Source organism: Gastrolobium bilobum, unplaced genomic scaffold (genome assembly GCF_033153095.1).
Source record: "Gastrolobium bilobum isolate Gb01-03AN ecotype WA unplaced genomic scaffold, APGP_CSIRO_Gbil_v1 utg10651, whole genome shotgun sequence".
In the NCBI taxonomy this organism is placed as follows: domain Eukaryota; kingdom Viridiplantae; phylum Streptophyta; class Magnoliopsida; order Fabales; family Fabaceae; genus Gastrolobium; species Gastrolobium bilobum.
Window position 1 is genome coordinate 70,505 of NW_026898033.1, and position 26,807 is coordinate 97,311.

At 35.1% G+C, this 26,807-nt stretch overlaps 1 protein-coding gene across 5 annotated transcripts; it reads left to right on the forward strand.

Annotated features, from left to right (window-relative positions):
* Positions 1 to 362: 362 nt before the first annotated feature.
* Positions 363 to 24,399, forward strand: LOC133312304 (uncharacterized). 5 transcript variants are annotated; one of them, XM_061513475.1, is made up of 22 exons: positions 367 to 1,068; positions 1,618 to 1,680; positions 3,112 to 3,211; positions 3,316 to 3,457; positions 3,585 to 3,684; positions 3,760 to 3,837; positions 3,930 to 3,989; positions 4,111 to 4,215; positions 4,383 to 4,493; positions 7,707 to 7,793; positions 7,978 to 8,088; positions 8,165 to 8,349; positions 8,960 to 9,243; positions 9,327 to 9,448; positions 9,593 to 9,635; positions 9,726 to 9,817; positions 19,870 to 19,918; positions 20,705 to 20,775; positions 20,912 to 21,025; positions 22,290 to 22,390; positions 23,394 to 23,439; positions 24,038 to 24,399. In XM_061513475.1, exons 1-22 carry the CDS (start codon positions 898 to 900, stop codon positions 24,086 to 24,088), a joined length of 2,286 nt encoding a protein of 761 aa, XP_061369459.1. In that variant the 5' UTR covers positions 367 to 897; the 3' UTR covers positions 24,089 to 24,399. The 5 variants fall into 5 exon arrangements, 4 of the variants coding, with proteins under 4 accessions (XP_061369459.1, XP_061369458.1, XP_061369457.1 ...); XM_061513474.1 differs by having other exon boundaries at positions 9,333 to 9,448; positions 24,029 to 24,399; XM_061513473.1 differs by having other exon boundaries at positions 368 to 1,068; positions 24,029 to 24,399.
* The last annotated feature ends 2,408 nt before the right edge of the window (positions 24,400 to 26,807 follow it).

Sequence of the window (26,807 nt, forward strand, 5' to 3'; positions counted from 1 at the left end):
AATAAAAGCATGAGATGCATGATATGACGACCTTTCCATCCATGAAACATGAAGCCGTGGATTGTACTTCACTCCAAAGGAAGTATGATGAGAATTTGCATCTATTAATTTGTGGAAAAAAAAAGGATTGAAGTGGAAATGTAATCACGAGGAAAAGGAAGGAACCAATTGGGGAGAGCCAAATACATGGCATGCATTTATTAATCAAACAAATAGAAAGATGAATATAATTAAGAAGGGGGGGCGGGGTTCTAAACAAGAAGCTTTCTCTGTTTTTATAGTGAGAATAGAGGACAATGCCAACTCAAACCTTTGCTTAATCTAAATTCCAATCTAATCCTAAGACCCACCACACCACACCACAGTGACCACACTCTTTTCATCCTTCATATTCATAACCATCACAGTCATCATTCTATTCTTTATTTCCTCAACCCTTTTGTTTTTTTCTGTTCTTCTTGTTTCACTTGTTTTAGGGTTTCAAACTTTCAAAGTCTTCTTCTTCCATTCCAAATTCCAGAGCAATTGAAACCCAACCTTCCTCCTTGATTCCAAAATCGACTTCCTCTACCTTTTTCTTCTCCCTTCATTCCCGGATTTTTCGCTCCAGATTTCTGGTTGCGTGATTGATCTCTTTTCTGATGCAGCAAGTTCAATTGTATTGACGTTTGCTAGGGTGGGATTCGATTGTGGGTAGCTAAGGAGAACCTTTTTTTTTTTTTTTTGGACGAAAGAGTGTTACAAGGTTCAATAGTGAGTTGGAAATGCTAAGTGGCTTGTGAAGATTATAATTTAGAACCCTAGCTAGCTGTGTAGGCTCATGATAATTGGTGATTGATTTGGGGGTGTGATACTTTGTCGGTTTTGCTTGTTGTGGGGTGATTGGACAAGAAGGGCATGGAGAATGGTCACGATGGGAAATTAGCTGAGAAATTCTCAGGCTTGGGTATTAACCAGCACGGTCAGCAACATGTGCGTGATCAATCTAACTTCTCTTCTAACAACAATGATAACTTGTATCAGGTCATGAAGGCTGTTGAAGCTGCCGAGGCCACCATTAAACAACAGGTACTTTGGTTTCAACACATGCTCCATTTTTAATTACGAGTATGATTGTTTGGTTCTGCATGTTCTTCATTATTTGCATACGAAATTGTGTGTTTAACGTGTAGTGTAGTGCTACACGGTTGAAGTTTTCAAAGTTTTGATTATGACTTATTTAATATGCTATGTGCTGTAGTGCTTGCTTGGCTCTCGATTTACTGACATGCATTTAGCAAATGAAAAAAGAAAAGAAAAGGAACCTATTTTTATGCTTGAATTTGGGTCCATGAGACATTAGGAACCTTTATCAGTAGAGATAGTGAGTATGGCTTGTGTATGATAATAAAATATATAATCCTGGTTGGTAGGCCGCCCTTTCTTTCTCCGTCTCCCTCTTCTGGTTTGACTGCTGTGTTCCACCAATGAGATTTTAACTTCTGTTCATAAAGGAAAACAGTACTGTCACTCAGAGTTGCAGTTGTAAGTTCACTTTAGTATAACGAAATGGTGGCATCTTTCATGTCATACGATTTAAGATGGGATGCTAAGGATGTAACATGTTGCTTTTGACAGGTAGATGAGAATAGCCGGCTTAGGTCTGAACTTCTGAGTAAAATTCAGGAACTGGAAAAATATGTAAGTTCTGTAATGACATCTGCTCGATTTATTGCATATTGGTTCTGTCTATGTTAAAATATGAACCTTTTTTTTATAAAGTTTTTACATTTGATTGCGCAGTTTTTTTCTCAATTCTTTTGTGATTCTCTGCTATTTGAATTGGACTTTTGTTTTACTAATGTAGGAGTTGCCAACTGGAGCTTTTTCACTAGAATTGAGGACATTATTTGGATTTCTAGGATGTCCAAGATATAGGTTCTAGGACAATCTTAGATTACCAATATAGAGAAATGATGATGGGAGCATAAGAATAATGACAAGATTGTTTATATATATGTGTGTGTGTGTGTGTGTGTGTGTGTTTTGGATAAAGAAGAAATCCATTAACTCAAAGAGAAGATAGTTACAAAGAGTAGGATAAGTGGTCCTCCTTAACGGAAAAAGAAAACATAAACAAGGAAGTAAAAAAAACCTTCAAAGGAGTAAAGCTGCCCAATCCCTCAACATATACCAGTATTGTCTTCTAATTTTATGGATATGCAGTTCACTTAGCAGAAGTAATTTTGAAAGTGAAAATTTACATGAATAATTAATCAGCTTAATAATGGGCTTATCCTATTTGAGAGGAAGTTGGAATATTCTCTCGGATTCAGTTATTTGTATTCTTATCTTTTCTTATATGTTCGCTCAACTGTGGATCCACTTCGTCATTCTTACTCTACACTTTTATTTCTTTGCTCTTGTTGATTCTTCGCTGCTCAAAATTCACTGTTAGAGCATCATTGGTCTCATAGCTGTTTGGTTGAAATTTCCTTTGAGTTTTGATAGTGGTGTTTTGTGACCACAAATCACATATAAACTCTGAAACATTTTTCCATTTCATCCACACAGCTTGAATTATGTGTGACATGCCCATCAAAATCCTAATCAATTTGTAAAATGAACCCAAGATAGGCAGTGATGCTTTTTTGGAGCCTGTATGGACTTGAGATGGTTACTATGGTAGACCAGCTAGGCAACTGAGTGAATTTATCAATAACTGTTTGGAGCAAGGGACAGTAACTGTCACAATGTGGGAGTAGTTCTTGTATTTGAAGAAGTGCCTATTTCCAAGCATATGCTGTAATGGCATTAAGCGGATGAAGAATTGAATTATGTACTTCAGTTGCAAAATCTAGATGTCTACTCCATAAAGCAACATCTTTCCCTAAACTTTGATTTTTAAAACTTTATCATCCATTCATTTTGATGAATGTTTTTTCCTTTTCCCATGATTTATGACATTGGGAAAATGTACACTTTCCTTTTTCCTGGATAAAAGACTAAATATTATTTGAGAGAGGAAAGACAAGGTACTAGTAAAAAGGAGTATATTATATCGTTCTTAAAAACAACAATTAAAAAGAAAACCACTAAAATCTCATGTGTGCAATTTACACCTCTTGACAGAAACTCAGTGAGTCAGTGGATCAAAAATCTCGTTTGGTTGCTCCATGGAAGGAGCAGGGTCATGGATCTTATGAAGCTCGTCAATCAGTTTCATCATCAGGTAATCGAGTATATATGCTCAATGGTACAGGGGCCTCTTTTATGATATAAATTAGTAAATGGTAAACTATTCGCCCACCAATAACAAATGTAAAAATGATGCAGCCAGAAGCAATTCAGTTTACTATTCTGAGAACAGTCAAATAAATGGAACATTGAGAGTACTGCCAAATGATCAGCTGCCTGTGGATAATACTGGCCACTCTCAGTTGTCTTCACCATCTACAAGGTCAATATCTCCAAGCAGGTATGTGATATCAAATATCAATTATATTGTTAGAGCTACAATGTGATGCCATATTTATTCTATATGTAAGTATTAAGTGGTGTTGAAGAAGGACTTGAGTAATTTTAGAAACCTATCTTTGTCATAGGCATCTACTGGAAGGAGACCTTGATCCCCGAATTAATTCACCTAGGCAAGGCTTGATGCCAATGGCTGAAATGAATAATTCTAATACCCTAATGAAGCAGGTACCGCCTTTAGTTCTAAAATTTCATCTTTAATCATAGCTTGATATTTATGGAGTCATATGTGTAAGTATTTAGGATCTGGCCATTAAGATTCGGGAACATGAAGAAGAGATCATTCTATTAAAGAAACATCTTGCAGATTATTCTGTAAAGGTAAAAGGTGTAAAATATCTTTTTTTGAAGTTGTGATCTATAGATCTTTTGCTTGATGTCCATTATGGTGACTGATGAATTTTCCATGATAGGAAGCACAAATACGCAATGAAAAATATGTCTTGGAAAAGCGCATTGCATATATGCGTCTGGTATATGAATATTTTTGAAGTCATAATGAAATTCCTTAAGTATCTTTATTTTCGTTTTTCTTTTTTCCTTTTATTTGGTTGAGATTATGCTTATATAAATTGTGTGTAATATTGCTGCTAGGCCTTTGATCAGCAGCAACAAGAACTTGTAGATGCCGCATCAAAAGCTTTATCGTATAGACAAGACATAATTGAAGAAAATATACGTCTTACATATGCATTGCAGGTTATTTTTTGTGTTTCCACTTGTTACTGGTTTGGTGTATTATGTTGAATTGTGCATGATAATTTTGTTGCTTTAAATATTTTTGAGTGAATATCTTTGAGTAGTAACTTGTTCTTTTGGGTTTTCTGAATTAAATTTAAATATTCGCCTTTTCTTTTCCTTGTCAGGATGCACAGCAAGAAAGATCAACATTTGTTTCATCTTTGCTGCCTCTTCTTGCAGAATACGCCTTGCAGCCACCTGTTCCTGATGCCCAGTCAATTGTTAGCAATGTCAAGGTCAGCTTTGAGCTGTTTCCTTTTTGAAATAAGTTATGCTGCCACCCTTGCATAAACACTTTCAAGTATAACCTAAGAATATGACACCTGGATTAATTTCAGCATTTCTTCTCTCCTTCAATGCTGCAAAGAGGAAAAACCTTTGAAACTAAACTATATTTGTGAAGGGCAGTCAAAGATATTCCATGAATCTCACTTATCTTTTCCTCGTTTTATTTAATATATTTTACTGGATTTTTTATTCTTTTCTTAATATGATTATATATGAATAAAAGAAGAATTTGTTGAATTAGAGTAATAGAATATGCAATGCTTGAAGACCAGATATTTTCCTAATACAATAGAGATGAGTAGTAAAATGGAATAAGAATTCTGAATTTTGAATGGTAAGATATGGAATAACTTGAAATTGAGGAACTGTGTCTAATCAGACCACAAAAGGATTTTACTTCTAATAATGAGTTATATGGGCTTGGGTACTATTTACACAATGTGGTACAAATATACAAATATCTTATATATATATATATATTTTGACACTCCCCCTCAAGCTAGTGGGTATATATTGTACGCTCCAAGATTGTCATAAATATAGTCAACCCAGGGACCTCTAAGAGCCTTGTGAAATTATCTGTAGGTTGATCATGAGAGTTTACGAAAGTTGTTTTGATCTCCCCAAACTAAATCTTTTCTCGGACCAAGTTATAGTCAATTTCTATATGCTTGGTTCTTTCATGAATGACTGGATTAAAGGATTGCAGTTCTTTAATTAATTTTTTTAACCAGATAAGCTCACAGGTTGCTCGATACTTAGCTTCTGTACTTGATCTAGCTACCACCGTTTGCTTCTTGCTTAAGAAATGAAATTTCCCCCAAAGAGGGCACAATAGCCTAAAGTGGAATGCCTATCTGAAGGGGGTCCTGCCCAATCGGTATCTGTGTAGCCACAAACCTCCATATGATACTTGTCTTCGTATTATAAGTCTTTGCCTGGTGCACCTTTGATGTGTTGGAGAATCCTGGCATGTCAATGGGAATCTGTTGGCACCAGAAGATTAACAGATAATAAACAGGAAAATATACTAAAACTTGAATTGCAATTGAGTTCTTACAAACAGTGATTAACGCTCAACAATATAACAGTACTCAGAATGGACTACTGACAACGGACCGCTTGAGACACCTTGAAGGAAATTACAAATACTGAACCAGTAAAATACTCAACTACTAACAATGGTTACTCTCAACGAGGAAGAAAACCCCACTCCCCATCAAGCTACCCATACTTTTCTTACAAACTTTCTAACTAACTTCCCTTACTCCCTTTTTCCTATTTAGCCACTGATTCCCTTCTCCCATTCCCCTCCCACATGGTATGCCCCATTCAACGCTTGCCACATGTGCTCTTTTATAACAAACTCTCTTGCAGTGCTTTTCTTCTCAACAGCCAGCACTATCTGTTTCACCAAGCCTTGGCCACCCGAAGAAGCAATGGGCTGATGTTGATCACCCAACGAATCTGCCATGGCCTGCACATTTACTGTCATGGGTTGCTTGTCCGAATCTGCCAATGCAATGGGCTGATCACTATGGCCTTTATCTTTATTCTGCTTCTTCCTACGTTCATAAACCCATTTTAGGGGTCCAACAGAATCACATGGAGAGTCAAGGAATTGGTTGGCTACACTAACTACAAAAGAGATATTTGGTCTTGTTGTAGTGCGATAATTTAACTTCACTACTAGTTTCCGATAACTGCATGGATTTATTAGTGGCTACCCTTGTTCAGTTAATAGTTTGACATTAGCATCTATAGTTGTATCAGCAGGCTTGCACCCCAACATGCTAATTTCCTATAAGATATCCAAGGTATACCTCATTTGAGAGATGGAGATGCCATGTCTAGATTGTGCCACTCCAATGCCTAAGAAATAACAGAGCTTGCCAAGATCTTTGGTTTGAAACTAGTTGAACAAGTTATGTTTCAGTTGTTCAATCCCAATTTGATCAATGATAGCGATGAGATGATCATGTCATAAACATAGACTAGAAGATAGATGTACTGATCAAGAGAATGTGTTGATAGGAAACAAAATTAACTTTACTACGGGTTAAACCAAATGCTTGAACAATTGAATTGAAGCGGCTAAGTCAAGCTTAAGGTGACTATTTCAAGCCATGTAATGATTTGCAGAATTTGAATACCAACCCAGACTACCTAAGCAACAAAGTCGAGCAGTTGTTTCATTTAAATTTCCTCCTGCAAATCACCATGTAAGAAAACGTTCTTAATGTCAAGATGTAAAAGTGGCCAGTGTCGGATAGTAACAAGGGCAAGGAATTGGCGCACTGAGGCCATCTTGGTTTAGATTTTCTTGGGTTCTAGTCTTGTGAAAACCTCCAAAATATTTATTTTTACTACTATATGTGAATTTCAAAATTGTAATACTTGTCTCCAAAAAAAAATAGTAATACTTAATTCAAATGTCTTTTTTGTTTGGATTAGCATATTTTGCATTTAGAAAAGCTTATAATGAAAATGCTCAAGAGAGAGCTCTAGGCTGAAAAGCTTTTTTGAGCGCAACTGCGTTAACATCAGCAATGTCTTTATCCAAAAATAGTTGGGGTTGGCGGGCGATGAATTCAAATAAAAAGCAAGAAAAGATTGTGGGAAAAGAAAAAGAAAATAAATTAAAATAAAAATAGATAAGAGAGAAAAATAATAATTAAATAAGAGGAAAAAAAATAAGAGGGAAAAAGTAAATTAGAGAAGAAGATAAATAAATAAATAGCATAATCCAAACATGTGCGTTCTTTTGACTTCTAAAACTCAATTTTTTTGCTCAATAGTAATATAAGCGAAGGTAACTGCCAATCTACCATTGAAGACAAGTTTTCCCCCTCTTTTGATATTTTGATGTCATCTAAAATTAGCATCATACGTGGGCTGTGTTGTATTTTCTACTGGATTTATTTGTTTCTATCATCTCCATTGATGTGCGAATCATGATGGAATAAATAAAATTTTGCAAAACTATTTGTTTTTTCTTCCATTCTTTGTGGTGGGGTGTAAAAAAATTTAAATTTTGGCCCCACTTTTTCTCAAGCAGTTGGTTGATATCTCACATGGAAAATTTTGTTGAAGCTCTGTATAAAAGGTCATATTGGTGACACTGAAAGCTGTCCCTTTGTCTGTTTTCTTCCGAATTCTAGGACCGCACCTATATTGAATTCTCAGTGAATTCTGCTTTTTGGCAGGTTTTGTTTAAACATTTGCAGGAAAAACTTCTTCTCACTGAGGTATGTTGGGAAGATGCTTGGGTGCTCTATATTTCTGTATACAATATTATGATTTGATATGGTATTTCAATAGAATTAGTGCTAAAGTTTAACTGGACTGGATATTCTCAAAATTTCGAATGTTTATATTTCCCTTTTTTTCTAGAGATTTGGGTTTATCAGTTATATTTGTTCTTTGTTGCAGTCGAAACTAAAGGAGTCTCAGTATCAACTGACACCTTGGCGTTCAGATATGAACCATGCAAATGTTGCTACACAATCATCTCACTCGATTGGTGCACCTTTGGCAACTTCAGTATGGTCATTTTGCGATTTTGTCCCTTTTCCTTGTTTTCCTTAAATAAAAATCTAAATATTACCATTTTTATCAGAATAAAAATGGCCTTGAACTAGTACCTCAGCATATGTACTCCCATGTAAGGACTCAGGTCTCTGTTGATGCTCAGGGAGGCACTGATTGGGGAATATTGGGTCCCCACCAGAGTGGCTTAGGTGGTGGGGTAACAACGAATGTTGATGCTGATGGTTTGGGGAGATATTCACCTCTTGCAAGCAGGTGAGCCTGATCAAATGGAGACTGCTACTCTGAACTGAATATGTATTGGTGGGTTCTGTTTTCATGGAATCTTTGTTAAAGTGGTCCTGATGCATGCGATGCTGTTCCCTTCCATTTGACTCAAGTGGATAAGTTAATTTTGTTAGGGAACCTCAATAGTAATAGGTGCTCAAGATGGGATAATATTGTTCTGATACCTTGGGTGTTCCGATATAGACAAAATGAATTCCTGTTTGATTGAGATAAACATATTTATCTACAATGGCTTATTCCATAGCACATTGAATCCATGTGGTCTGTCGCAGCTTCTTGTTGAAAATAAAAATTCTCTCTTGCATTTTGTCTCTTACAATTTGAGAAGGACTGTGATATATTACTGGGTCTTTTCATATAAAAACAAGTCCTTATTGATATGATTCTCTTCTTTCCATTATCTGCTATGTTATCAGTTCCTTAAGTTGAACTAAAGTTCACCCCCAGGAGGCTGGAAATATGAATTTTTGAGTTTTGTGATACTTGATTTAGTATTGGTAAAGGAGTGATAAAATTTGACATTCGTTGGGCTGTTAGAAAATAGCATCTTTGCTCAAATATATTGGCCATTTCACAGGAATTCTTCAGCCCATGATGCACCCACCCACCTGGTGGTTACTCAGGGTGATACTCTACCAGCACATTATGGAGAGGAGATGTTTAACAAACAAGTCACATTTCGTGACCCTGTGAGCAACAGTGAAGTGGATGATCCTGATGGAGATGGAAATCATAGTGACAGAGAAACATCTACTAACTGGAGTTCAGGCAACCCTCCTTATACAACCACCGTAGATGATCCAAATTCCTCATTTTCTCCTTATTTACCACCAGTTCTTGAAGAACCTTCGTCTTCTGAGGGTAAGAATTAATGACCTTTGAGCTTTACTAAATATTCAGAGCTTTGCTTTTGGCTATTCCAAGTTGAATAATTCATTCTTCAGCTGCAGATGATGATCCATTACCAGCTATAGAGAGCCTTCAAATTTCAGGAGAAGCTCTTCCAGGAAGGGAACTTCAGGCATGCGGATACTCCATCCATGGCACCACTAGTTGTAATTTTGAGGTGCATTTTATTATTTTATAATTTGGAACTTGTTTCTTATTACTTTATTTCCTTTAAGTGTTTTTCATTATATAGTATTAATGTTAGATATATGTCATAAGCATTTGACATTGCCTTTTGTGTCCCCTCTTGTTGGATTGCCAGTGGATTCGACATTTGGAAGATGGTTCCTTTAATTATATTGAGGGTATTGTTATACTTCTGTTTGAGATTATGTTCTCCTTTTCTTCCATCCTTGCATGATGAACTCAATCATAATCATTGTTCATAAATATAGGGGCAAAGCAGCCCAACTATCTTATCACTGCTGATGATGTTGATACATTACTTGCCATTGAAGTCCAGCCTCTGGATAACAGGAAGCGCAAGGTACTTTTTCTCTTACCATAATGGCAGTCTTATGAATGTATGCAAAAAATGATTTTAATTGTTGTAAAGTGGCTTGTATTTAGTTATGGGCTTTGTCTGAAATACAACCTGTCATGAAAAGCCAACGGTGTGATCCAAGAAGGAGTTAAGAATTTCAAGGAAAGTTCTGGTGGAAGGGGGAACTACACATTGCAATCTTTATTGATATATTGTCTCTGGAAGTTGCCCTATAGTTCGCTGTAGGTCGAACCACATTAAATTTGTGCCTATTTTATTCTCCTTGTTTTGTGAGTGCTCTTGGTGACAAAAGATAGTCGAATCTTTGTCTTTCTTTCCAAGAGCATTGTACTTGATAATCCCTTGAAACAAATTGCACGAGAATTTGGCATGAATAGACGGCAAAGATTAGAGTGGGTTAGATTGTCATAGGTTTAGTCATTTAAAGTTTTCTATGTAATTCTGAAAGCAATATGAACATCAACTTGTATTGTTGTTGAAATTATAGGGTTTTAGGTTTAGAGGGAGGAAAACAAATGCTCAGAAGAATGAGATTATGTTGATATTGTTGTGAAGGATGTGAAATGGTGTAATTAACATCAACATCAGCAATATTTTTATCCCAAGCTAGTTGGAGTGGGTGGTAAATGAACCCAAATGAAAAGTACGAAAAGATTGAGATAAAAGATAAAAATAAAATTTAAATATATATATATATATATATATAAAATAGCAGTAAACAATTAAAAGGAAAATTAAATTAAAATAAAATGAAAATAAAGATATATAAGAGGACAAAAAGAATAAGAAAAAAAAAGGAAAAAAAGAAAAAGAAATAGAGGAACACAAAAAGAGAGAGAGAGTAAAATAAAGAAAAATAAAAACATAAATAAATAAATAAGAGAAAAAAGATTGAAAGGAAAAGATAAATAAAAGAAAAGAAGGAAAGAAATTAAAAAAAAAGGAGACGAAGGACGGTAGAGAAAGAGAGGGAAATAAAGAGGAAAAAGGCTAAAAAGGGACCATTTGAAACATAGGAAGAAAAACAGGTCTAACCCTCTACAATGCTAATAGCTTTTATCTAATCCGTCATAAGACACACCGTCCGCCAATCTATATCCCACTCCATTAAGTCTTGTTTTACTACTTTCTCTCAAGTAAGTTATGTTCTACCTCTTCCTTTCTTTGTGTCAAGCTCTTAGTAAGAGTAAAGAACCTTGAGGTTACCACCCCAAAAGCTAGCTCAAAGGGTGGGAGTGTCCAAGGCCTTATAAACTTCACATTAGTTGCACATACAACCAATGTGGGACTATATATCTCAACACGCTCCCTTACACGAGGGCTCATTGGGCTTGAAGAGTGGACAATGCAATAGGCCCAGCCTTCCTGTGCTAAGAAATGCCACAAGAGAAAGTGGGGGGCGGCGAGGCTCTGATACCATGTAAAGAACCTTGGGATACACCACTCTAAATGCTAACTCAAACATATAGAGATATATAGTCCCACATTGATTGTATCCCAAGGTTCTTAATATGGTATAAGAGCGTTCGAAATCTCACCGCTCCCCACTTTCTCTTGTGGCGTTTCTTAGCACAGGTAGGTTGGGCCTGTTGCATGGTCCACTCTTCAAGCCCAATGGGCTCTCGTGTGAGGGGGCGTGTTGAGATATATAGTCCCACATTGATTGTGTGGGCAACTAATGTGGCCTTTATAAGGTCTTGGGCACTTGTTAAGAACCTTGAGGTCACCACCCCAAAAGCTAGCTCAAAGGGTGGGAGTGCCCAAGGCCTTATAAACCTCACATTAGTTGTCCATACAACCAATGTGAGACTATATTTCTCAACACGGCCCTTCACACGGGGGGCCACTGGGCTTGAAGGGTGGACAACATACAAGCCCACCTATATGTGGAAATTCCACTACAAAGAAAGTGGGAGGCGGTGAGATTTCGAACGCTCTGATACCATGTAAAGAACCAATTCAATCCAAAAGCTTAAGCTATTGGGTAAGAAAGTGGGGGGCGGTAAGGATCGAACCCGGAACACGAGGCTCTGATACTATGTAAAGAACCTTGAGGTCACCACCCCAAAAGCTAGCTCAAAGGGTGGGAGTGCCCAAGGCCTTATAAACTTCACATTAGTTGCACATACAACCAATGTGGGACTATATATCTCAACAGTAACAAACTTTTGTTTTTATAAGAGCATCTAGCAGTCTTGAACTCATTACGTACCCCCCAAACCACTTCAATTTATGTTCTCTCATCTTTTTAGCTACCGGTACTACTATTATCTTTCGTCGAATATATTCATTTCTTATCTTATCTATTCTCGTATTACTACACATCCACCTTAACATCCTCCGTAACTCTCATTTTATCCTCATGTTGCCTATGTGCTGGCCAATATTCAGCTCCATATAACATTGTAGTTGCTGTTATATAAAATTTTTCTTTTAGCCTAAGAAGAATTTTGCGGTCAAACAAAAATCCTGATACTACGTCACTTAGTCCACCTTGTTCTGATTCTATGATATATATCCTTATTATTCTTTCCACTTTTTTGCAAAATTGATCCCAGATATCTAAAAACATCTTTCTTGAATACCTCTTGTCCAAGTAGATGCACAAAATCTTGATTTCCATCTCTTATCAGAGAAAACTCATACTTCATATACTCAGTCTTACTTCGGCTTAATATAAATCATTTAGACTCCAACGTATTTATACACAATTCTAGTTTTGTATTAACACCAGCTTTGGTGTCATCAATAAGCACAATATCATCCGCAAAAAGCATACACCATGACATTTCCTCTTAAATATCTTTTGCTAGTTCATCCATAACTAGAGTAAAGAGGTAAAGACTTAGAGTAAAGCCTTGGTGTATACCTAATGTGATAGGGAAATAACTTGATGTTCTATTACAAATTTTCACACATGTAGTAGCACCATCATACATGTCTTTGATTGCATCTACATACTTTGATGGTGCTTTTTTCTTCTCAAGAATCCACCATAGAACCTTTCTTGGAACCTTATTGTATGCCTTCTCAAGATCTCTAAACACTATATGTACTGCTTCTTTTCTTGATATCTCTCCATTAATTGTCGTATCAAGAAAATGGCTTCCATGGTACATCTTCCTGGCATAAATTGAAATTGATTTACAGAGATCTTGGTCTCTCTCCTCAAGCGATGTTCAATAATTCTCTCCCACAACTTCATAGTATAATGCCTCTATTATGAATATCTCCCTTGTTTTTGTAAATAGACACAGACATACTTTTCCTCCATACATCAGGCATCTTATTGTTTGAATAATCTTATTGAAAATATTGGTTAGCCAATTTATTGCCACATCCCCCAAGTCTCTCTACACTTCAATAAGCAAACTATCTGGTCCCAAAGTTTTACTAGTCTTCATTTTCTTTGAAGTTTCCTTTAACTTCATGTGCTTTGATTCTGTGCACAAATCTTCTATTCAAAACATCGTAAGTGTCCTCCAAATCCACCTCGCTTTTATCGCCATCCCTATTAAATAGCTTGTTAAAGTAGTTCATCCACCTTTCTTTTACCTCTGTATCTCTTACCAAAGTTTTTGATTTTCATCCTTGATGCATCTAACCTGGGTGAATTTTTTACTTTTCTTATCCTTCATTTTTGCAAGTTTATATATACCTTTTTCAGCACACTTGCTCCCAAGATTTTTATACAAATTGGCGAAAACCTTGCCTCTAGCTTATCGCATTGCTTTCTTAGCATTTTTTCTAGCCAATTTAAACTTTTGCTAGTTCTCATCATTAAGACTTTTATGCAAATATCTAAAGCATCCCTTCTTCTGTTTAATTGCCTCCTGCACCTCTTCATTCCACCACCACGTTTCCTTTGCTTTCTCCTAACACCTTCCTTCCCACATTTTTGATATACATAGCCATCTCATTTCATATTTCATTTGCTCCTCCATCAAACTCCCATGGTCCTTCATGAAACATTCTTTCCTTGAACTTTATCTGTTTATTGGGACCCTGACATACTTGTCACCAAATCCGGGTGAAGATGTGGCGCCTTGCCTTTGGGCAAGGACCCTAGTCCATTTATCACTACATTCGGGATCTGATGCAGCCCCTTGCCTATTTTTTGCTACACCCGGGGTCCGATGCAACGCGTCGTTATGAAGGGGTATGCCCTAACAAATTTTTTTAAGGGTTTATCTCATAAATATAGCTGTTTTTTTTTTTTTACGGCCGGCTTACTTCACTTGACGCCAACCCTCCTCCTTTACCCTGGCTTGGGACAAGCCATGCATGTAAGCACACATAAGTGGAGTTATGTGAAATGATGTAATACGTAAGATAAACTAATTTCCTGTTTATACTAATAGTAGACTCCTAAAATTAGGAAACAAATCATGAAATATAAAAATATGGGAACCAAAACTAAGAGATCATCTAAGATACCCTAAACTATTTTAAGATATAATTATAGTATTATAAGATATCTTTTACGTATTCTATCATTCTCCCAAAAGTTTAAGCTTTAGTTGAAGACATATGAATGACTTTATATTACATTTCTAACACGTCCCTCACACAAGAGCCATTTGGCATAGACAATATACAGGCTCACCTTACTAATGATGTAATATGTAACGTAAGATAAACTAATTTCCTGTTTATACTAATAGCAGACTCCTAAAATGAGGAAACAAATCATGAAATATAAAAATATGGGAACCAAACCTAAGAGATCATCTAAGATACCCGAAACTATTTTAATATATAATTATAATATTATAAGATATCTTTTACATATTCTATCATTCTCCCAAAAGTTTAAGCTTTAGTTGAAGACATATGAATGACTTTATATTACATTTCTAACATGCCCCTCACGCGAGCCATTTGGCACAGACAATATATAGGTTCACCTACTTTGTGCTTAAATTTAATTTTTTAGTAGAAGAATGGGGTGAATATCGAATTCTAGATCATTTGATCATAGTCTTAGATATTATGTCCTGAACAAACTCTCCCAATAGCTTAAGCTCTAGGTGAAGGCATATGAATGGGTTTATTTTACGTTTCTAATATAAAAGAAACCTTTAAAAAGGAAAAATAGCCCAACAATATAATCTAGGACAAAAATCGACGTGGTTAGATTGCATTTGGGACAAAGACTGTTTGGGTGAGACTCCGTATCTGGGACAAAGATCTATGGGGCCACATTGCATCCAAGACATGGGACAAAGACTAACAGGGCAAGACCACAACTGGGAAAAAGACTGACGGGGCTAGACTGCATTTGGGACAAAGGTCGGCAAGGCCAAATTGTGTATTTAGGATAAAAGCCAATAGGCCCACACTGCGTATCTTGGACAAAGACTGGCGGGGCCAGACTGCATCTTGACAAATATTGATGGGGACGGACTGCATCTTGGACAAAGACCAGCAAGGCTAGACTAGATTTGGGACAAAGAATGGCTGGCTATACTGCATCTTCCAAATTTCTCCCCCTCAATGCTATGTTGCCATCGGAAAAGAGACAAACAATGTGGGGATAAATCTTGAGAGAGGACATTTTGCATCCAGAAATAGACCAGTTTTTGATTGTGGGAGCCGAGTGATCTAGTTCACGGGCTGTAAGACATATTGCCTGAGTGTCATACTGTTATAATTGCTTAGTTGCATGTGTATTGCATATTACATGGTCTATAGTCATATGGTGTCAGTTCCTATCAGTTTCTGTACTTTTCACATACAGGGGAGCTTCTCCCTGTACTAGAATCATAACTGATTCTGTTGAGATTAGTTGAGTTCTGTTTTTTTGTTTCTGTTCAGCCTCGTAGCTGCTACACCTATAAATACTTGTATACTGTATCAGATCAATAGATTGAATAATATGAATGCAGTTCAGTTTTCGCTCAACCTTTCCTATCTCGTTCTATCATTTTCTTTCACTTTCCTACACTTTTTCAGTTTCCTTCACAGCCCAAGAACTTGGCTTCCAGCCTAGATAAGTAGCTGCTTGGTTTTCCATATAGCAGAACTGAATTCAAGGATGCCACACAATAGTACAAGACCAATGGAAGCATAACAAAGACTTGGGTGCTGAGCAGATCAAATTCCTGTGAATTCCACCATCACATTCCTGATCATTTTTTCAAAATACCCAAGTGTACTTCGTCTTCAGGTTGATTTCCAGAAAGCACATTAAAATTTTTCTACCTAGATACTCTATCAACACAAGGGGAATGTGTTACACATGTTGATGCACCTAATGACACATATTTTGATGATATACGAGAGAGAAAGGCTTGGGCATGTAAATTGCTTTTGACCTAATCAAAAGCACCCCAAAAGACATATTGAACATATGCATAGATCATGTGAATGAGGAAGACTCCGCTTTGAGTGTGACCTTTTCAAGATTTTGGATAGAGTCTTCAGTTGTGGGCTTCATCCTTAAAACTCCACTGTTATTCTCCATGCTACAGCTGCAACCCAAGTCCAGGGAACCAAAGACGTAAACATCTCCTGTATCTGCCTATTGCAACACTTCATGTCAAGGATTCAAAGCCCTAATTGGTATTACTAAGGAAGCCATTCCTTACCCTTCTTGTTTGACACTTACCAAGAAAAAGGTAGAGATACGTAGACAGAGATGGAGTGATGCGTGATAGGCTTGGGACCCACATAGCAACTAGCTTTATTGTGATGTTGGTGAGGGTGGTGGTGTCGATCCATGTTGTCATGATAAAGACTAGGGTTATGAAGGTGGAGCTGTTTATGCCGGTGCATGTGAGGTTTTATGCCTTTGATTTCAAGGTAAGGACCCTTCATTGTTGTGTTGTTCATGACATTGGAGTAGTTCCACAAGTTGCATAAGGATTTCTAAACGATGCAGATTCGTTAGCGGCGATGGAGCAAGAGCACCATGAGTTCAACAACATTCGGCCCTGAAACCACAATGGGTGGGCTGACTAGATACACTTTGGATTTTAGGGAACTCGATAGTGGAATAGTGACGGAATAGGTCACGGAGGATGATACTGCTCTGATGTCATGTTGAAATTATAAGGATTTAGGCATAGAGGGAGGAAAACGAATACTTAGAAATAATAAAATTATATTGATATTGTTGTGATCAATGTCATATAATGTGAAACAAATTATAAGTAATAACCCTTATTTATACTAATAGTGGACTCTTAAAATAAGGAAACAAATCATGAAATGTTTTACGAATATGGAAACCACACCATAGAGATCATTTAAGATACTCTAAACTATTTTGAAGATATAATCATATTATTATAAGATATCTTATAGATATTCTAACAGTTATATTTTTGTATATGGGCATGCGGATTACTTTGTTTATCAGCTGAATTAGAAATTCTTTTACCATTGGGGTGAGCATAAACGTAAAATCGTGAAACGTAAACGAAACGTAAGAGTTTACTACGAACAAAAAATATATATATATATATATATATCCAACATATATAAAACCAAAATACACCAATATATAGAAAGGAATTATAATTTATAATTAGTATATTCTAACAATTTTTATTATATAGAATGGTATTATAATTTATAATTTATAATTTATAATTTATAAAACAACTTTCAACCAATGTTTTTAGTATATTCTAACAATTATAATTTGTAGTAAAAAAACTAAGAAAGGCATTCAAGTAGTAAAAAAAGAAAAAAAGAAATGCATTCAATTAGGTGATAGTCATGTACACGTATATAGAATGAAATATAACTTATTTTCTAACCATTTATGTAAGTGAAAAATGCTAATAATATAGGAAGATAAATCACGCTGAGAATGATAAGTAATAACAGCAGTGAAAGCGAAAAGATGGAAAGGGGCATACTTTTAAGCGCAAGATTAGGCAAAACTAGTGGACCATTGAAAGGGATTCTACAAGATGGGTGCTTGTGAACAATTGCAGTGACTATGATTGAGCTGAAGGCAGAAGCACAGCAACACGAGTAGAAGCACAACGCAGCACTACAAGATAGATGGTGATGTTTGCAGCGCTGCAACTGGGTGAAGAAGAAGAACGATGCAATGACAGGGATTTCTTTATTTTTTTTAGAACTGAGTCAACTCGGTAAACTCGCCGAGTTCAACCGAGTTTACTGAGTTTCAACTGTTTCGACCCAGATCCCGTTTCTACTTCCGTTTCGACACGTTTTTGGTCAAAAAATCGTAGAAACGTTTGTTTTTATGTTTCGACACTACGTTTTAACAACCATGCTGGCATCATTAGCATCCTGTGCTTGAGTAGATTGAAAATTCTGTAGCACTCTGTGATAGTGAATCTTATTAATTTTGAGAGGAAAAAAGAATAAGCAGGGGATAAAATCTCTCCAGCTTTGAGCCTTTCATCATACCCAGGCCTTGTGCGTGCAATTTGTACAGTTCTATATTGCGCATTGGGGGCAATCCAAGCAATGTTTCGCCAAACATTTGGGTTGAGGATGCAAAAATGTTTAAATAATTAAAAAAACTATAGAATTTAGTGAAAATCATACCATTATTCTGTTCAAGTTCGACGCTCATGAGAAGAGTATATTGGCAAGTTCTTGCCAAAATTTACTCTCCAACTTCCCATCTGCCTTTGACACTTCTGATGGGTACCCTGTTTTTTCTATCTATTTGCCTCAACCATTCTCCTTCTTGTTTTATTTTTTTATTTTTCTGTTTGCCAATTTTTTTGGCAAATGTGTACTTATTATTATGAGAAGTCATCAGAGTCAGTAGTTAAAGCTTTTGGTCATCTTCTGTGTTTCCTGTCACCTATGTGAAGTTCAGTTTCACTTGTCATTCCAGTTGCCTTTGTCAAGAACCTCTCTGTTTCCCTCTGCAAGCCCATTGTTTTTGTGTTGAAAAAGAAAGTTGCTGAAATGTGAAACTCTGGACCCAAGGAGGAATTGACTCAATAGTGAAGACTCGGCATATGTTTGGTTTTTACCTGACATATTCTGGACTCCAGTTTCACCTAACACTTTTTCTATAATACACTTTGAAATGTACTTTTCATGAAGATTTTTTCTTCTTTTAGTGAAATGGATGACAGTACATGTTATGAACTAACTATACCTAAAGCTTAACCTATTAGGTGAAGACACATGAATTGTTTTATATTACATTTCTAACACGCCCCTTAAGCAAGAGTCATTTGGGTTTAAAGTTTGGACAATTGACATGCCTACCTACCTTGTACTAAAATTCAACTTATTATTAGAAGAATAAGGAAAACAATGATCAGATTTTATATAATTGGTCATAGAGGCTTGGATACTATGTCACGAGTTAACTATTCCAAAAGTTTAAGTGGCTAGGTGGAAGACATATAAATGGTTTATATCATATCTCTAATAGTATATGTTAAATTTGCCTAATTTTGGGAGTAGGTAAAGATAGTTGTATACTTCTATTTAATTGCAAGTTAAGTTTTTCAGTATAATTTTTATTTTGAATTATATTACATATTTTTTATCCAAAACAAAAGAGTTCTATACTTCAATTTTTTAATATTGCCCTACAACACAATGGCTCAATGAGCTCTTTGCTCAACAGAGCGCTATGCTTAATACGTAACTTCAGAAACAACTTCAGAAACGTAAAGGAAGCTAAAACACATATAAATGGTTTATATCATATCTCTAATAGTATATGTTAAATTTGCCTAATTTTGGGAGTAGGTAAAGATAGTTGTATACTTCTATTTAATTGCAAGTTAAGTTTTTCAGTATAATTTTTATTTTGAATTATATTACATATTTTTTATCCAAAACAAAAGAGTTCTATACTTCAATTTTTCAATATTGCCCTACAACACAATGGCTCAATGAGCTCTTTGCTCAACAGAGCGCTATGCTTAATACGTAACTTCAGAAACAACTTCAGAAACGTAGAGGAAGCTAAAACACAATTCATAAATGTGTGCTTTGTAAATCGAGTTAGACCGAGTTTGGTTTTTGGGTTATGGTTGTCTTTATTTTATACTAAATCTCATTCTTTGTGATTATAGGGAGAACCTGTGAAGGTTTTTGCCAATGATAACAAAAAGATCACTTGTGGTGAGTACCTTTATCATAATTAATGTTTTTGAAATGGAAGTTTAGCTGTTGCTGCCATCCGTGTTACTTGTTAAATAGACAGCAAATGATTGCAAGTTTTCTGTGAATTTTTCAGTAATTTTGAAGTGCTGTGCATAAGAGTAATCTACTATAGTCTTTTTTGGGATAAGCTCCTATCATTTGTCACATCTATTTTGTTGAAAAGGGGAAGAATATATAAAAGGGATTCATGGTTGTTGTGAGAAAGAAATTGGTGTGGCTTTATGCCCACTAGAGCATTTATAAAACAGTGAGTGTTCTGACATCTTTAATTTGAGGTTTACTTTTTTAATTCACTACTCATACAACATCAGATGTTCTTTGAGGTGATATAGTGCCATAAAGGTTGTTGGACAATTTCAAATGGTGAGTTAGTATATTGTTTATTTGGTTAATACTTGAGGCAAATACGTCGTATGAAAAAGAGGGGTATAGTTTCAAATTTTATGCATTCATTGTGCTGAAGTTATCAAAAGTAAATAATTTAATAAAAAAAATTATTAGAAAGAAAGAAAGATATTACGAATAAGGAGGAAGATACTGTCCCAAGAAAAGAGTTAAAAATGAAAAACAATTTAATCTAAACCAACTTATCTGCTATGGATGTGTCATGCTGGTTGTCTTTATTTCAATTATGTGATATAGCTTTCTCTGGTCTCTATTCTTTCGTTCCTTTTTGGGGCTGCAAATCTTGGTGTGCCCCTAAAATAGTTTATTGAGTTATTCTCTTTCGTTATTTTTTCTCAGATCCCGAAATGCAGAGCCACATAGAGAAGGCTTTTTATAGTGGGCATGCTTCATACAAAGTTTTTCTTTCGGTAATTCAATGAAAGTAGTTTTCTTAATTGTTGTTAGTTTCCTTTGAGTATCATAGAGTCAATCTTATTTTACTTATCAGTCTTCTTTATGAAGAAATCAATCAGTTTTGTAAATATTTTTGGCTTGATATTACAGGCTGGATATCTTGATATATGGGAACCAGCCACATTGGCCATTAAGAAGGAAGGTTGCAGTATCAAAGGACCAAACGGAGTTGTAATCACAGAAAAATTTTCACCGTCCACCACTGTATGATGTCTTGTTCTTTGATATTCCGTGTGAAGATTTTGGCTAGCTGGAATTATGGTGAAGTTATTGATTGGTTTAAGGAAATAAAGTAAAAGAATTTCTTGGAGTCATTCACTGAAATGTCCCTTTCTGCTTATAAGCACAAATTTCTCTTTATCATTTCATCATGTCAAAATTCCTTGTATTATACGTAAAGAACCAATTCGACCCAAAGCCTTAAGCTATTAGGTAAATGCCTCATTAGTGGTTTTTATATGTTATATCTCTAAAACACCCCCTCACGCCAATAGCCTTACAAAATTGAAGTGTGAACAATGCACACAGGTATACCACATCAAGAACCCTTTAGGGATTAAAACATGGATAATTCATAGGCCCATCACGCAAAGAGCCTTTTCAGGATTGAAGCATGTGCGCTGAAATTTTTTATTAAAAAACGGAGGTGGTGAATATTAAACTCGTGATCGTGACCACTTGGTGATACCATGTAAAGAACCAATTCAACCCAAAAGTTTTAGTTATTAAGTGAAGGCAACATTAATAGTTTTTATATATCATATCTCTAACAATTTATATAACCTAAATCATGGAAGAAACTAATAGTCTCATGGTCTGGCAGTGTGGCCTAGTTGAGAATTGTAGTTATAACATTGTGAAAAACACCCCGTGCTTATGCAAATGGCAATTGGTTTTGTTTGAGGATATATAACATTTTGTTGGATTATAATTACAGACTGCCTATAAAGTTGTAAGAAGCATGATATTGCAAACTATGTGATTGTCTGTTCAACTTGGAGTTGTGTTGGATGAAATGAATTATCTAACCATATAGGTATGTGGAAAACCAAAAAGAGCTCATGAATTTGACAATTAGATCGTTTCTGGACCTTGTTTATTTCTCGGTAATAGTACCTATATCTAATGTTCAATTAAAGTTGTAAAATTTATGGTATTGCAAAATTTGTGAGTGTCTGTTGAACTTTCTGAGCTTTGTTTGAAGAACTGAGTTATATCACCGGATAGATATCAAGAAAGGTAAAAAAAGCCGTGTTTATTTCTCAATAACAAAACTAAAAATATTAAAAAAGTCACTATCAAAACTCAAGACATGTTGTATTTAACGACAGCTAATTAATGTTGTTGCTAGCAGGGTTTCCATGATATACTTTGAAAACTGTGTTGTCTTTGTATGTTTTGAACTATATGGAAGATTTTGTCTTGAGTGGTTAGCTGATTTTTTGATCTTCTGCATTTACTGTTGTAGGTTGTGATTCCATATGGACATATTTCAGAATTTGTTATAATTGGTTCCAATGGCACTGAGCATCTGTTAAGAGCAGTAAACAACTCAACAGATGTCAGTAGGTAAGTATTCTTACAGTTGTCTTGTCACACAAACTGACAAAAGGGATTAAGTTGCATGCATTATAATGTTCCATGTGCAAATATTTTAGCATCGAATGAAATAATGATCCCTTCCAGAGATTCCGCTATCTAGTTGTGCTACGTGTTCTTATCTGCTAATATTAAGTGGAAAACCATTTCTCTTTTTCCTTTTAAATTGAGTATTTATTAATGTTTATTTATGGAAATGGAATCATTTTTCAGAGGAATTCTTGGATGCTGTTAGGTTTTACCGCAATTGAGTAAATGTGTAGGATAGAAGGGCATATGGCAGAGGGTCATAGATCTTTGGTGCCCTCAGCATTCTATACATGGGACTTCATATTCAGTAGCCAATATACTTTTGTAGTGTGCCTTCTTTGTTTATGGTTACTTCTGTGTCAATCTATGAATGCAATAAAGATCACGAGCAGAAGATTAGAGTTTTTCTTTTGTAGATGTCCTTGTGTGCTTTTGTAATCTTCACCATCCAAAATTCATTGCAATTTTGAGTAGTAGTAGTTTTAGCTCTTACTTCTGTTTGTCATAAATAACAAATGCAAATACGTTTTTAACCTTGAATATGAGGGTTTATTTTTTTCTACAATAAAATGATGAAGATATTCTTTATAATACTGTAACAAATATAAGGTTATATTTCTTGATGGTCAGCAAATCTATGTCAAACAACAATACTGTTCAGATCCCTACTCCCTAGTGTCTGACCCTATGTGCAACTTCAAGCAGTAAAGATTATTAGTAAAGTTTCTAGAGAAGTTAAGAACTTGTAATATATTTATTTGTTTACAATGCATTTGGAACTATTATTTTTTAATCTGTAAGCATGAAAAAAAATTAAGCAAGAGAAGTACCCAATGTCAAGTTTTTGAATGGTTGCAATGTACTGATTCTTGTCTATTTCGTAATGTTTTTCCTTTTTTGGCTTCTGCTTCTGATAATGTTATTTATGCTGCTCCTTTTGCAGTGCGAGAGACACTATTGTACTCACTTTGAGATTATTCATCCATAGGGTAATAAATTGGCTACTTACTTTATGCACTACTTATTAATATAAATGTCAATAGTTTATATACTAGACTTTTTTCGTTTTGCCCTTATGTTTACTTGGCATATGATTATATTATAAATGATTCTAAATCTGTTTCTCTCTTGCCTAACTACTGCATGTGCCCCATGCACCCTTGCCAACACATGATAGAGACAAAAAAAGAGAAGGGGGGGTTGGGTTTGGAGAGAAGCTGGTAGAGCATTAGTTTCCCATCATAAATTTTGTTTAATTTAGCCAGTCAATATTATTTACAGTAAGCACTACTGTAACTGATTTAGAAACAAGAAAAAACTAGCATTTGTTAGATTCCTTAATTTGAAGTCAATTGAGCTTTGTAAGGTTATATGATTCGGACCTGTCCTTGAATCTTGACTTATTGCTTCACTTCTTAGGATTGTATTGGAAAGCCAAAATATCACTTCACTTCATTTATTGTACATGTACTTTTATATTTGTTTTTCAATTTTTTTATTGGTTCCTAGCATAAAATATTTTATATTAAGCGTTGAGCCGGTGGCTGAACATATTTAAGGTTTCTTCTGATTTTCCAGCATCTGCAGGCTGGGGAGAAAAGGAGAGGAAAGAAGAAGGGAATATTCTTTAACAAGTAAGGGAAAGTCAGTTGCATTGCAGAAAATGTCTGCTGTAAGCGGAATTTGCGGACCAAGATATGGGGATTGGAGTGGTGTTTTTTGTGCTACCTAAAGTTTTGCTCCTTTCATTTTATATAATAGGGCAGAATTAGCTTGTGCTGTAATTGTGAATTTATGCAACCGTTTTTTTTTATTTCAATGTTTAGTAATTCTTTGTAGCTCTTTTCCTTGCTCAGCAAGTCAATTGTTGTACTGCATGCTGTTCTTGTCATTTTGTGCATTTATTTGCATGAACCCGCGTGCAATGTGGCTGCATATACGCATACTACTTCCCCCACTTGCATTATTAACAAATGATTCTGAGGAAAATGATATAGTTGCCGTTTAAATTTAGTGAAACCCGAATAAATCTTTAGTACTACTGCTGTATCTAGATTTAGTGCATCTTATCAATGAGAGTTACATATCAGAGGAGAGAGAAAAAATTTGACAGAAAAAAAAAAAGAATTTTAGCTGACATGTAATATTTTCATTGATGGGATGTACTGAATTTTTGGTACAGCAGTAGTACCAAAGATTTATTTGTGAAACCCGTTCCTATGTTGACAGGTTATGTTTTTAATGGGAAAAAAACTCTTCAAATCTTGTTAATATTTCAAGTTTGTCCATAGACGACTTATTGGAATTATTACCACCATGTACGTGAACTGTTTCATTGCAGGGCAACCTTTGGAAGGTAAATTTTGGGAAAGATCACAAGAGTATGTTATACTTTTCAACTCCCCGTGTCACCTTGTTGCATGGCAGTGTGGCTCCATCAGCCATTGGTTATATTTGTTGAAATGGGGTTTTAAAAAGGTGGAGCCCGTACAAAGATGACTCTTGTGTATAAGGGCTTAAATTCAACGAAGGAGGATATAGGTGTAATGGGTATAGTTATGGCGTGTAAAGTGGATATGAATTTGATTGAGGTTGTGGCTATGGCTACTAAGTCGACTGATGGATTGGAGAATACTTATCCATAGTCGCATGTAGGATTGAAGGAGTTTATGAAGGAGTTTGAGGGGATGAATCCGTATAACAATGATTTTTGAGTTACTCGGGTTTGAGATGATTCAAGTTGTTTCTATTTGACGCAATATTTTATGGGTTTCGTTGAATTTGTTGCATTTAATCATCTTCTGTTTACCCTGGGATATCCATCAATGGAGAAGCTTACTTTACCCGTGCAGAGAGATAATCCATCCAGTTTGGTTAGCTTACGTAAAGAATTCATTTAACATGAAACCAAAAGCTTAAGCTTTTAGATAAAGATCAAGGGGTAGGATATTGTAAAAATTAATTAATGTTACTATCAATGTTACTACCAATCAATTTTACTGTTAGATCGATTATGTTAATTCAACAGTTATATTTATTTTCACTTTTCTATGATTATGATTCTCCGTATTTAATGTGATTAATGTTACTATCAATGTTACTACCAATCAATTTCATCGTTAGATCGATTATGTTAATCCAACGGTTATATTTATTTCCACCTTTATATAGTTATGATTTTTCATATTTAATGTTAACATTAAATATGAAAAATCATAACTATATAAAGGTGAAAATAAATATAAAGTATTAAATATAGGGAATCATAACCATACATAGATAGAAATAAATATAATCATTGGATCAACATAATCGATCTAACGGTGAAATTGATTGTAGTAACATTGGTAGTAACACTAATTGGTTGTTACAATATCCTTCCCCAAAGATCAATTAACATTTTTTGTATTTTTTATTGTATTTTTAAAAAAATCCTCTTACATGATAGCCTATCGAGTGGACAATGCACACGTTATTCATCTTATGATAAGAAATTTTATAATATTTAATTATTTATTAGTCTGATGGAGGTGGTGGTGAGGATCGAAACTTGTGATTACTTGGATATGGATATTTTGATATCATATAAATAATCAATTCAACCAAAATTTTAAACTATTAAATAAATACTTAATTAATAGTTTTATATTATATTTCTCTAGGAGCTTCGATCTTTAGTATAACTCTACGGGTCATGTGTAGAAACTTATCTTTGAAAATCTCTAACAAGACTCATTGAATTCACCAAATTATGCATACAATAGGGGATTTTCTGCAATGAGGGAGTGTCCATGTACGTTCATGTGTTGCTTGGTTACTTTGTTCAAGGAGTCGTATTAGTGAATTTCAAATGCTTGATTCATTTTTTCTTTATTATTTCAGTCAATGCACGCTTGCATTACTCATTTGATGAAATTTCTTCATGTTGTTAAGAAACCTGTATCATCCAATTTGACAAAGACATTAATTTATTGTATTTTCATAAGTCGACAAGTCATCAAATATTTAACTGTTTTTAAGAATTGGTTGTCTAACATATCAAATCGTCCATTAGTTTCACATTCTTAAATTTATTGAAATTTCTAGCACAACGGTCAAGGAGATCGTCAAATTAAGAAAAGATTACGTTATTTAAGTTAAAAATTAGAAAATAAAGTAAGAAAAATAACTCTTTTTACATCAATTATCATTTTTTCTTAAAGAATTTCCCGATGATGTATATGTAAAGTGGGAAAACAATACTAGGCATAAAGTACTCTCGCAAATCACAAGCTCATGCAAATTATTACATAACACTACGGTCCACCTGCAACTTTTATCGAATGGCTTAGATGGATTCACTTTGGAGTTCGTGAAA

Bases quoted from the DNA above. Each gene is read 5' to 3' on its own strand.
- LOC133312304 (XM_061513473.1), top strand. From the start codon at position 898: ATGGAGAATGGTCACGATGGGAAATTAGCTGAGAAATTCTCAGGCTTG. The intron at 1,681-3,111 runs GTAAGTTCTGTA...ACCTCTTGACAG, and splicing joins TTCAGGAACTGGAAAAATAT to AAACTCAGTGAGTCAGTGGA. The intron at 9,449-9,592 runs GTGCATTTTATT...TTGGATTGCCAG, and splicing joins CCACTAGTTGTAATTTTGAG to TGGATTCGACATTTGGAAGA.